Source organism: Antennarius striatus, chromosome 15 (assembly GCF_040054535.1).
Source record: "Antennarius striatus isolate MH-2024 chromosome 15, ASM4005453v1, whole genome shotgun sequence".
Taxonomy (NCBI): Eukaryota; Metazoa; Chordata; class Actinopteri; order Lophiiformes; family Antennariidae; genus Antennarius; species Antennarius striatus.
In genome coordinates, this window is record NC_090790.1 from 14,066,727 (window position 1) to 14,079,038 (window position 12,312).

Sequence of the window (12,312 nt, forward strand, 5' to 3'; positions counted from 1 at the left end):
TCTAATATTCTAAATAATATCCAATTGTCCATAATATTTAATCTTACTTTGATTCTAGGAATTTTATAGGCTTTTAAATTTAATATAGTAACTAATATAAGCTCGACAGTCTTAATTTACAGATGTAGACCGAATTCTGTATTTTTATTCATAAAAAATGTTTATCATATATTGCGTTTTGGTGCCGTACTTTTTATATTTTTAATTGTAATAATTGTACTTGATTTTTGTGGTTCCGTTTGTGGATTTCTTATTTTTTCAGTACATTTTTGTTTAAAGGGTTGAATAAATTTCTGTTTCTTGATCTTAATCGGAAACATTATTTCAACGTCAAGGCGGAACTCTAGTATGTATTGTTTCCAGTCGAACTTAGTTCTTTGGCCCTCTGTGTATTTTCGCAGCCAGAGTTCCGTTCCTTCTCTCCCTTTTATATTTCTGTGTGCATGTCTTCAGTTTTTGTCCGCTGAGGTCGGCCTTCGTTACCGGACATGTCCGTCGGTGCGGGTCTAACGGGTGGCGGGAGTTCGTTGTTTTCCGGGTTCCGAGTTCTGGGGCTTTATTCCAACCACGTGCCGCACGCACTCAGGTTCCACAAGAAACACCGCGAGTTTTACGTGGCGACAGCAGTCGGGAAATGCTTCCACACGTACAACGTAAGAAACTTAGATTTCAGGTGATAAAATAAGATTTAAAAAAAAAAAAAAGTCTGGTTACATTTTTTTTTAGTCCACATGTTTGTCCTTTCCACCGCTACCGTGATTGTGATCTGGTTGTGGATCAGTCTGTTCTGGTGTTCCAGATGTATTGATTATTGATCATATACTGTTGAAGGCATGCGTCTTACTTTGAAAAGATGCAATCACTGAAAAATTACTGCAACCGATTCAGTATTGATCAGTGTCTCCAATAGTTTAATATCAATTGATTTGTGGTGTATTTATTATTCTCAGGTGAACAGGTTGGGGATCGTTGCTGTCAGTGAGTACATTAATTAATTCATTTGTTCATTCAACTTTTTAAAACTGTATTTAACCTGATGCCAGTCCCACTCTGATTGGCGTATTGTGATGTCATGTGGTGGTGTCCTAGGCAACAGTCTTCCAGATGACATCACATGCCTGGCAGCAGACAGAATGTTGGTGTTTGCCGCCACTGGGAAAGTCATCAGTGCCTTTGCAAGAAACAAAGAAGTAAAAATAACGTGCAAACTGTGTTTTGTCATTTTTATTAACAGGATGAATTAAATTCCTTTTGTCAACATTTGTATTTTTTTATATTTGAGAAATATACTTTCTTTGTGTTACAATTTTCTGTTGACAAAAAATTTATTAAAACTTAATATTTTAAAGCCAGAAAAAACTACCAAAATACGCACATTCATACTGATGTATGTATTTTGACTACATTGGTTCTCTGTACAGGTGGTGATGCGTTACCAAGGGCACAGACAGGAAGTGCGGCTGCTGCTTCCTCTGGGTGATCAGCTGATCTCAGCTGACAGTGGAGGTGACGTCATCGTCTGGGATGTTCAGGGAGGAGGTGAGAGAGCGGAGCTTCAATCGCTTACAAATACGTGTTTTACTTGTGCCATTTTTAATTTAATTTCAATTTTCTATACTGAATTGATCCCTGAAGGGGGATTAGTGGGGCACACTAGTTAGTCACATCCATAGATATATATATTGGTGTGTACAGGCCCTGAACACACACACACACATACACAAGGGGCCTGTACACATGCAGGTGGAGGTAGAGTGACAGTCATACCATGCTCTCTTTCTCTGTCCACCTCCCCACCCCCCAGATATTTACTTACAGCTCCAGTTTGACCCTTCCTCTTTTGATGTGTCAGCCATCATGCATCCAAGCACCTACCTGAACAAGGTGCTGCTGGGATGCTCCCAGGGTGCACTGCAGCTCTGGAACATCAAAACTAGGTTAGCATGTTTCAGGCTAAATGATGATGCCACAAAATACCTTGTCAACCCTGAATTTAGTTTGACTAGACTTTTGATATGAATAAAACTTGATTGTTTGATTGATATCCAGCAGTATTGTTTCTAATTGAACGTTTTATTTTGTGTCTTCAGTAAGTTGTTGTTCACCTTCCCCGGCTGGTCAGCAGGAGTCACTGCTATGCAGCAGGTCGGTAACTGTATGAACCTTAATGCTTTTTAATGTGTCGTTTTTATTTTGAAAGGACTGCTCATGAGTCAAATTTAAATGTTATTTTCCAGAGTCCTGCAGTGGATGTGGTTGGAATTGGCATGGCAACAGGTCGCATCGTTATTCACAATATCCGATTGGACGAGACACTGATGAGCTTCACACAGGACTGGGGACCAGTCTGCTCGCTTACTTTCAGAACAGGTACCAGTAGTAGTCTCTTATCCACTGTCTCTCAGGACGCGGCTGTGACAGCAGCTCACCTGAAACACACACACACACACACACTCACACACATACATGCTGACCTGATCAGACCTTCATTGGTTAAGTTATTTAGTGTTATTTCGGACTGGTTTATGTCAAGTTAGGACATTCTATTTGGGGTGGCGTCTCATTCGGGGTGTACCCCACCTCTTAACCATAGTCAAATGAGACTCTAGCAGACCCCTGACACAGATAAGCGGCTATAGATGGGACGATTCTGGCCATCTTGTCTACAAGAAAAGGGATGGGTGGGATTGTGGTTCTGAACATTTAGTTGTCGTCTTTCAGACGGACCCCCCATCATGGCGTCCTGCAGTCCTCAGGGTCACATCGCATTCTGGGATCTGGAGCGCCGCCAGGTGGTCACTCAGCAGACACACGCCCACCGCACAGCCATCGCTGCAGCAACCTTCTTGCATGGTGAACCACTGTTAGTCACCAATGGGGCTGACAATGCCATCAAGGTAATATTGATGACTGATTTATTAATAATAATATAATGATAATAGTTATAATAAAGATAATAATGTGCTTACTTAATTTTCTTCATTATTGATTAACGCTGCATGAACTCCACGCCTAAAAATACAATTTATTCTGAAGATATGGATTTTTGACCAAGACGGGTGTGGGGCCAGATTGTTACGGAGTCGGCAGGGTCACAGTGCTCCACCCACCACCATTGATCACCATGGCAACGATGGAAAAAACATCCTTAGCGCTGGTAAATGAAAAACAATATCTGCACGCATCATTTATTCAATGTGATTGTGTTGTTTGTACTTTTGTTCTTTTAATTGTTTCACAACTTTGGAGCTTTTAATCTTTTTCTGTTCAATTCCTTTTTTTACCCCCTGTTTAATTTAAATTATGAAACGGATTCTAAACCTTCAGAAAAAAACTTGATAAACAATTATGCTCACATGTTGGTAATTCAAAAACTAAAAATATTTCTACAATTAAAACATCGTAAAAAAGTTTTTTTCTGCCCATTACAGGTCAGGACGGGACACTGCAGTCGTTCTCCACCGTCCATGAGCGTTTCAACAAGAACCTGGGTCACGGTCAGTGCCACTATCCAATCAGACTCCTTTAAAAAAATGTTTTAGCATGAATAGAGCATGTGTCATCCAATCAGATGAGATGTAATGTGATCTTTGAAACTGGAACATAATTGTCAAATGTTGTCTTAATGAAACATTATTACAGGCTCCATCAACAAAAAGAAGGAACAGAAGAAGAAGGGTTTGTTGTACGAGGAACTGCGTCTTCCCGCAATCACGGCATTCTCCTCAGGTGGGCGCCGTCACATCTGCTGAACAAGAACACTACGGACAAAACTCTGAGCCTAAAGTCTGGTTCTCTCTGATTATTGACAGCTACCGCTCGCCAGTCAGACTGGGATGGCATCGTTGCCTGCCATCGTGGTCGCCTAGCAGCCACCACATGGAATTACCAACGGTGCACTATGGGAGCACACAAGCTAAAACCACCAACGGACATTTCCCATCGGGATTCCATCGCAACAGTATGACATCATCACACCTGTATTTCTCTAAGGTCCATCCCTTGTCCTTCTGAGGGTCACCTGACTTCCTGTCTCTGTTCTCAGGCCGTCAGCATCACTTCATGTGGCAACTTTGCTGTGGTCGGCTTGTCCTGTGGCCGTGTTGATGTCTACAACCTGCAGTCCGGTCTGCACAGGGGTTGCTATGGTGATGATGAGAAAGGTATGTTCTTTTGTTCTTTGCTGTGTTGAGTCCTCTTTGAGTGTCCCTACATTATTTACCCTGTCTCCCTCTGTTGAAGCTCACAATGGGGTGGTGCGCGGAGTTGCTACTGACACCCTCAATCAGCTGACACTGACGGCAGGATCAGATCGGATGCTCAAGTTCTGGCGCTTCAAGACAAGAAAGCAGGAAGAGCAGCTGAAGCTGAATGCTGCCCCAGCCAGCATGAAGCTACACAGAGACAGGTGAGTAGCAGTTAGTACGAGACCACCTGTGATTGGTTAAAACACGGTGTTACATTGATAGCAAACACTGTTCTGTTCACTTTCTATTAGTGGGATGTTAGCATTAGCACTGGATGACTTCACGCTGCTGGCGGTTGACATAGAAACCAGACGAGTTGTTAGGAAGTTTGCTGGTCACCATGGCTGCATCAATGACATGGTGGGTCCATGAAGTTAATAGCTATTATGCTACCATAAACTAGCCAAACAAGCTAATATTTTTTTGGCTTTTCAGACGTTCAGCCCTGATGGCCGATGGCTGATCACTGTGGCAATGGACTGCACCATTAGCACCTGGGATCTCCCCTCTGGATGGTAAGAGTGGTTTAGCCCAGTTTCTTTAATGTCAACGATCAGATAACTGATTGTGTTAAAAGGTTCATTAAAGATTTGGCTGCTGCCTTTCCTATTCCCTCCTCAGCCTTGTTGACTGTTTCCTGGTTGCTACGGCACCAGTGTGTGTTTCCCTGTCACCAACTGGGGACTTCCTGGCTACGGCTCACATTGACAGCCTGGGCATCTTCCTCTGGTCTGAACCAATCATCTCTCAGAATTCAGTAAATCTATCTTAATGCAGTGTAGTGTTTAGTAATTTTGCAGCAGCCAATCACAGTGTAAATTTTTTCCCGTCAGGACCAATAAAAGTCTGTGTGGGCCTGTGGGTCTCCGCCCTCTGCCTGCTGATTACCAACCGGTTGTGGAGATGCTACCAGGTGTCGCCATGGAGGAGGTACAGCAGGAAGTGATGTCAGCAGAGGATGATGAGGACGCCTATGAGTCAGCTGATCAGCTGGGGGCGTACCTTGTGACTCTGTCTCTGCTGCCAGAATCTCGATGGAAAAGTCTGCTGCACCTGGACGTCATCAAGGTGAGTCGTCACAGCTGACCTGGAGTCAGTTTGTTCAATACGTCATTAAGACAATAAAATACAACATGGAACGGTGAGGATGTGTGGTCTTTCCCTGTGAGGTCATGTAAAAGAGTGAATTTGCATATTACTTGAGAATAATTAAATTCTAATGATAATGTGGGGTTTGCTCTTGCTTGCAGAGGAGGAACAAACCTGTAGCGCCCCCTGCTGCTCCGAGTGCTGCTCCGTTTTTCCTGCCAACACTTCCTGGTCTCACACCCCGATTCACGTCACCCGCAACAGCGCAACAGGAAACCCAGGTACATCTCTAGCTTCCTCTTGATGAGTCGTTGATAATGAGTCGTTACTGATGAAAACACTTTTCTTCAGTCGAAGGTGTTGAGCTGGGGTTCACTGAGTCAGAGGTCAGAGTTCAGCTCTGAACTGGAGGCAGCTTTACAGTCTGGATCATGTGAGTTTAATAATATTGTCAGTTTTTGTTTCTTACATGTTATACTTACACGCACATAACACAATTGCTTTACATGAATATTCTGATATTTAGAGGTAGCTAGCAGTTAGCATTGTGCTACACATAGAGAAGTAGCTAATGTTTAGCGCACACACACATACACAGATTGCCAGAGTTAAGCATCTGCTATCTGATTGTTGTCCCCATGGTGATGACAACAGCAATCATTTACACCCACCGCCTTCAGACTGACCAACTCTCTCTGTTTGTGCAGTTGATCGCCCGATCTGTTTACTGAAGCATTGTGGGCCGGCAGCGCTCTCTGTCGAGCTCACCTCTCTGTCAGATGGTGGCGAAGACAACACCATCCTTCTTGCCTTCATTCAAATGATTGACAGCATGTTTGCCAGTGGGCGGGACTTTGATCTAGCTCACGCCTACCTGGCACTTTTCTTGAAGGTGAGCAAGTCAGGCCCCGCAGTCATTTTGAGCTGACAACTGATGGTCCTGTCGTGAAAATTTGATTTTCATGGTTTTGTTTTTCAGCTTCATCTCCGGTCACTCTCCCAGGACTCCGTTGCCGTCGCAGCGTTGCTCCGCCTCTCGTCCCGTCTGGAGGTGGGGTGGGCGGAGCTACAGGCATCATTTGACCAATCCTTGTGTTTACTGTCATATGTGAAGAGTGCGCTGCTGTGATGGAATTTTAATAAAAATGTATTTGCGTTAATATTTTTAAATGGATTGGCTGATCAGTTTGTCCAGCAGGGGGCGCTAACTAAAATGACTCATTTTAGGATGAACAGCTCTAACAAAATGTGAACATGAATAATTGTTCATTATTTATTCCAACACTGGAGATAAATTTTATTGCATCAGTGACCGAAGGAAGCTGATGAACTTTGTCACACCAAGCAGCAGAAAAAGAAGCTAACTAGGCTGTTTGAGCGGGGACCTTTGTTAGCTGCACTAAGCTACACAAAAACGTCATTTCCTTCGACAACCAAAGCTGGTCATGTAGTTAAACTGTTTTTGTTTGCAGGGTGGATGTCAGTTCAGAATAGCTGTTGGTTGGGGAAACTGGATCCAGAATCAGAATTGTTACTGGCTAAAGAACTTGGACTATGTCATAACTTTTATTGCTCTTATTTTTGTTGTCAAGCCAAGTCAAGACAGTATGGTTGACAAAGTGCTCCCATAGTGGGACTCATTAATCTGTTCAATAGAGCCATGCACTCGCCAAGTGCCCTCTAGATCATGCATCAGTATTGAATGGACCTGCTCGCCCTAAATTTATTGCATCAATTGGATTCCATAATTTCCTTTATCCTCCCACTTATGGTGCTTGTTTGGACATGCTACACATTCAAAATGAGACAAACTTTATTGAATTTTTTTTTTGTAATTGTAAGAAATCAAAAACATCTTGTTACATGTTCTGCTGCCATGTCTTCCATGATGACATCATTCAGACACCCACAGTTTGAATGTTCGGTCATAGGAACTGGTCGCTATCAGTTTACCGTCTGGCGATATATCAACTCCCATCACCTGAAAAAAAGTTTTTAGGAGATGTTGGCACCAATCAGCAGCACCATCTGAGCAGATCGAAAGCAACGTTTTTACCTTCCCTTCGTGTCCAGCCAGTGTCTTCAGTGGCGTCCAGCCTGGATGACTCCAAACCTTTGCTGTGTTGTCATACGCTCCCGTCAAAAGGAAGTGACCATCCGTGGCTGTAAGCAAACAGGACATGATGTCAGAGACAAACAAAAGTAAACAAATAATGAAGACATAAAAATACTAAATCTGTCAAAAAAAATTTACGCTGGAAGCGGACGGCTGACAGCAGGTTCTGGTGAGCGGGGACTGTATACAGACACCTCCTGTTTCTCAGCTCCCAAACCTTACATGTGTTGTCACCACTTCCAGTCGCCAGGTGATGCCTAAGGAAAAATTAAAAAAGATATTTTTTTCTTAACCTTACCTACAAGCATTTAGCATCCTGAAAGTTTAAAAACAAAGAATCAAAACTTGATCACAGCAAATCCTCAAGTGAGATTTGGAAATCATAATAAATCCTCAACATATTTGTCCAAACAACACAGGAAAAAAAAATCCTGATGTATTTTTAGGCCTAGTTTTGCATGTAAGAGTAAATGAACTTTATTATCCCAAGTGGGGAAATTCTTTTTACACAACATTAACACACACACACACACACACAAAGGAGTGTCCTAGGAGCAGCTTGTGGGGTTCGGTACCCTGTTGGGTTCTAATTGACTGACCCGTTGGGGGAAAAGTTGATGCTGTAGATCTCCTTCAGGTGTCCCTCCAGGAAGACGACACAACGCCCTGTTCGAAGGTCCCAAACCCGACCAAAAGCATCCAGCCCTCTGATTGCACAAGATCAGATTTCGACAGACAGTAGTTTGGTCAACACTTCAGTTAAAACATTTGCATGTAATTTAAGACCTTTTAATACTTTCAAAATAAAAACTGTTAGTTTACAATTAAAATAATTGAATTTGTGTTTATTGTCAACAGTTGTTTTAGCAGGACAAATAGTGAGTACTGGTAGTGTACAAATGAGCAGCCGTAGTGTACAAGTAGTGCTGTACCCAGTAGCTACTAGCGATCCGTCAGGGTGGAAATGGAGGTCGTGGACACCTTTGCTGTGACCTTCCTGATGAAGGATCTCCTCCTGAACATCCAAATCCCACAAACGCCATGAATGGTCGTAGCTGCAGACACAGAAGAAGAACAAATTGGTCCTCAGTGTGTGTAAATGTGCACAGATCAGTAATCACAATATGTACCAGTATGGAAACTCTGTTTTACCTGGTCGTCCCAAGGAATCTTCCAGAGGGATGCCAAGCCACACGAGATACTCGTTCACTGTGTCCCTCAATGTCCGCCACCGGCTCGTCACTACAGAAGCCAGAGGTACACAAGAGGCGGGATGAAGAAATTTGATGGTTATTCACATGTCTCACCACCTCATCTGCTCCCTCGATCCTCTTTTCCTACGTCCAGGTCTCTTACCTCTCCAGGTTCCACAGCTTGACGGAGCCGTCAGCAGCACATGAGGCCAAGTTGACATCTGATTGGTCGAGAGAGATGCCGGCCTGTGGGCGGAAGACAACTGCGCCCACATTTGTGTTGTGTCCTTCACCCAATCACAGAATAGGGAAAGAAAGGTATAGGGTCTCAACGCGGACTCACAAGCGTCTAAATTGAACTATTGATTAACATTCAGTGTTGATCAGACATTAACAATGTGAAGACTGAAATAATGAACACAAATATAAAATGAGAAAAGTTCTGCCAACCTCTGAGTGTACGAATCAGGTTGCAATCAGGGACAGACCACAGCTTACAGAGACCACTCCTGGCGTGGGGGCATGAGCATGTTAACAACAGTGTCATGTTAACCATTAGCATAAATATAATTATCAACAATGCTGTCAGTATGTTTCAAAGCTAGCTCTTCTAATGCTCATGTTATCACCGTGTATGCTAGTGCTAAACCTAGCTCTGACAACAAACAAAAAAAAGTTTGACTGTGCTCCTAAACTTGCTAACGCCCCAGTACTAATGCTAGTGGGTGCAGTACAGTACCAGGAAGCAGTGGCCAGCATTTTGGAATCAGGGCTGAAGTGGCAGAAGCTAATTGGTCGATCATCGCCAATTTGACTGCAGAAGTTGTTGAGGTTCTGGAGAAATGACAAAATACTTTGAGTTTTTTTGCTATAAAAACATTCGTAACTTAATTTACTGGTAATGGTGGTATCACAATAACCATGTCATGAGTAATCATCTCATTATTGATTATTATCTCGTCTCACCCTCAGGCTCTTGTGCAGCTCTTGTTGTCGGACAACCTTAGTTGCCTCAGCAACATCCTTCTGACTGCGGGCAGTCTCAAGACGCCTCATTGCCCTGATGAATCAATCACAGTTGGCGCATAATAGTCACAGCCAATCGGATCGTTCTAATGTCCAATATAAGATTTGGCTCCTCTGTCTGCGATTGGCTTGCTTGTTGGTGACTCACCGTGGCAGAGAATATTTAGCCAACCAGAGTCGAGCATCCCTCAGGGTGGCAGGACCTTCGTGGTACCATGTCTGCTGGCACTGTGATTGGTCAGAGAGGAAAAACAAAGACTGGTCACTGCTCCACCTTTACATCACCAACCAACCCATGTAGGTCACAAAAATTCAGTTTGGTAATTATATTTGATAGTAACAAATAAATAATTCTTTACATTAACTACCCTTCAAAAGAGGATTAATCCATAAAAATGACTGATATGTGTGTAGTCATGTCACACTAAAAGCTCAAAAAAGGTGTAGGTGCTCGACTGATGTATGGACACCTGAGACCATAAACGGTGGCCGTGTATGAGATTCACTGTTACCTGACACAATCTGTCCAAATGGTCCAAAAATAATATTTACTAGGCTCCTAGGCGCGTTTCGAAAGCTGCTGCCTGTCACTATTCCTCCCGATGCTTAGTTTGATGTTGTGTACTAACTTCATTCTTACAGGCCCCCTCGTGTATATATGTATACACCTGAGTGATTCTGTAATTTCCCCTTATGGGGATTAATAAAGTATACTTCTTCTTCTAAATAAAGGCAGGTTTTAGCAGTATTTATTTGTATCTGTGAGCTTTTAGAAAATCTTGACTAATAGGACTGAAAGGCAGAGAGAAACAGAGAGAAATAAAGAGTGTGTGTGTGTGTGTGTGTGTGTGTGTGTGTGTGTGTGTGTGTGTGTGTGTGTGTGTGTGTGTGTGTGTGTGTGTGTGTGTGTGTGTGTGTGTGTGTGTGTGTGTGTGTGTGTGTGTGTGTGTGTGTGTGTGTGTGTGTGTGTGTGTACCTCCTCCTGTGATCTCTTGGATCTCTCCTCATCTCTCCTGGACTTCTTCAGAGCGTCTGGACCAACAACAGACAGAATGTTCCTCAATCTGACCCAAACATAAACACATGTTAATTATTACTTTTCATTAAACTACAGGGATATTTGTCAGTGCTTTTCACAATATAAGCAGAAGACAAACATGATCGCAATTAATATTGATAGAATATTGATTACATCCTCTTACCTCTCGCGACGGTCAGCTGGTCCTTCTCCAAATAAAGTGATTGGTTCTCCCAGCGCTCGGAGGCCAGCCTTCACCTCAGCGTCGTCAGTGGACACAGTGATTTGTCGCGCTCGCCGACGCCGTTCAAATGCAGCAAGTGCTTCCTGCTGCCGCTCACTGACACGTTCCTCTATCTCGAGAGTTTCTCCTGTGAGGCATCATGAGAAGTCTCACACATCTTTGGTTCAACTACTGATTAAATGTTTTATCAAAGAGAAATTGCAACAATTTCATGAATTTAATATTTCATAGACACACTTTTGATAGTCAAAAGCCTTTGTTGTTGATCAACAATCTTGTATTATATCTTATATTATTAATCAGTTACTCATGATGGTGCTTATGTCGGTCTTATCTGAATTTATTAATTAACACAAAAAACGTTCACATACAGTTACACACCTGAAGAAATGTTGATGTGTCCTGCCTTTATCCCTGCTTTCAGGGCGTCGCTTCTGAACACCACACCACTCGTCATCGCTGAACTCAGGCGCTCTCGCTCCTTCTCCTCCAGGCTTCCATAGAAGACACGACTCTTCTTCATGGGTGGAGCGGAGTCCTCTTCGTCCGACATTTTATCTTAGCCGTTGTCGTTCTACAGTTAATGCTGTTTTCCCAAGAGGCTGATGGACAAAATGCACACAAAATTGATTAAGAAAAGAATATGTAGTACTGATCATTTCTTACTGAAGTACATTATTAAATGAGAAAAATCTGGACAATACATTCACTACAGAAGGATGAGGAAGACACTACATTGACTAAAGAATTATCGATAAATAATGAAACACGAGGTTGCAAAATATCTTAATCAGGGCTTTGAACCAGAATTTTTTGCGGTTCGTTCCGAACAGAAACAGTATCATAACGTTCTGGTTTTACGCTCCACCCATGAAGTGATGTTCCTGAACTGGCTAGAACATTAGCGTTAGATACAAGTCATTGGAATCACTGACCCTCAACACAACCAGATCTGATCTAAGAACAGAGGCTGCCGTGATACCACCTCTTAAACGGAGCCAAACCATACATTACTAAAGAGCAAAAGTTTTTAATCGAATGTTTCCTGTTTGTGATCATGTTTTTCAGTGATTCACATAAACAACAGGAAAACCTACACAGATAAAAACAGATTAATCCACATGTTAAGAGACAGCAACAGGAAGGGTTTGCAACTGTTAGCATTAGCATCAGCATTAACAATAAGTTCAAACATCGAGAGAAAGCGTGACACTGCGTCTACCCATGTGACGCAGAAGTTTTTATACACAACACGACACACGTCATGTGTTGCTAACTAATTTTTTTTTAATTCATTCATGATCTTAAACGAAATATTTCAAACTTACACGCGATCAGATCCTGCGCGGTAGCGTTCACCGGAAATCAACACACAAAGA

General features: G+C 42.7%; 2 protein-coding genes across 2 annotated transcripts; one reads left to right on the forward strand and one right to left on the reverse strand.

The window, feature by feature from the left end:
• The first annotated feature begins 378 nt into the window (after nt 1-378).
• Nucleotides 379-6,510, forward strand: wdr36 (WD repeat domain 36). Its single transcript, XM_068334674.1, has 22 exons — nt 379-653; nt 951-978; nt 1,090-1,190; nt 1,422-1,539; nt 1,805-1,937; nt 2,091-2,145; nt 2,238-2,370; nt 2,722-2,897; nt 3,037-3,157; nt 3,432-3,497; nt 3,643-3,729; nt 3,813-3,961; nt 4,046-4,163; nt 4,243-4,408; nt 4,499-4,607; nt 4,683-4,762; nt 4,869-4,976; nt 5,081-5,315; nt 5,498-5,617; nt 5,688-5,769; nt 6,044-6,228; nt 6,316-6,510. The coding sequence occupies exons 1-22, from the start codon at nt 489-491 to the stop codon at nt 6,463-6,465; spliced, it is 2,685 nt and encodes an 894-aa protein (XP_068190775.1). The 5' UTR covers nt 379-488; the 3' UTR covers nt 6,466-6,510.
• A 608-nt stretch (nt 6,511-7,118) lies between these two features.
• Nucleotides 7,119-12,311, reverse strand: prpf4 (pre-mRNA splicing tri-snRNP complex factor PRPF4). Its single transcript, XM_068334393.1, has 15 exons — nt 12,262-12,311; nt 11,315-11,535; nt 10,874-11,060; nt 10,648-10,735; nt 9,820-9,899; nt 9,612-9,705; nt 9,385-9,479; nt 9,096-9,154; nt 8,809-8,932; nt 8,605-8,694; nt 8,385-8,507; nt 8,052-8,159; nt 7,591-7,709; nt 7,393-7,499; nt 7,119-7,317 (listed from the first exon to the last, which is right to left on the reverse strand). The coding sequence occupies exons 2-15, from the start codon at nt 11,484-11,486 to the stop codon at nt 7,231-7,233; spliced, it is 1,533 nt and encodes a 510-aa protein (XP_068190494.1). The 5' UTR covers nt 11,487-11,535; nt 12,262-12,311; the 3' UTR covers nt 7,119-7,230.
• Nucleotide 12,312: the final 1 nt, after the last annotated feature.

Excerpts from the sequence above, each read along its gene's own strand:
- wdr36 (XM_068334674.1), top strand. The coding sequence starts at position 489 with ATGTCCGTCGGTGCGGGTCTAACGGGTGGCGGGAGTTCGTTGTTTTCC. Across the intron at positions 654-950 it reads AATGCTTCCACACGTACAAC|GTGAACAGGTTGGGGATCGT; the intron begins GTAAGAAACTTA and ends TATTATTCTCAG. Across the intron at positions 3,730-3,812 it reads AATCACGGCATTCTCCTCAG|CTACCGCTCGCCAGTCAGAC; the intron begins GTGGGCGCCGTC and ends GATTATTGACAG.
- prpf4 (XM_068334393.1), bottom strand. The coding sequence starts at position 11,486 with ATGTCGGACGAAGAGGACTCCGCTCCACCCATGAAGAAGAGTCGTGTC. Across the intron at positions 8,695-8,808 it reads AAGCTGTGGAACCTGGAGAG|TGACGAGCCGGTGGCGGACA; the intron begins GTAAGAGACCTG and ends TGGCTTCTGTAG. Across the intron at positions 7,500-7,590 it reads GTCAGCCGTCCGCTTCCAGC|CCACGGATGGTCACTTCCTT; the intron begins GTAAATTTTTTT and ends GTTTGCTTACAG.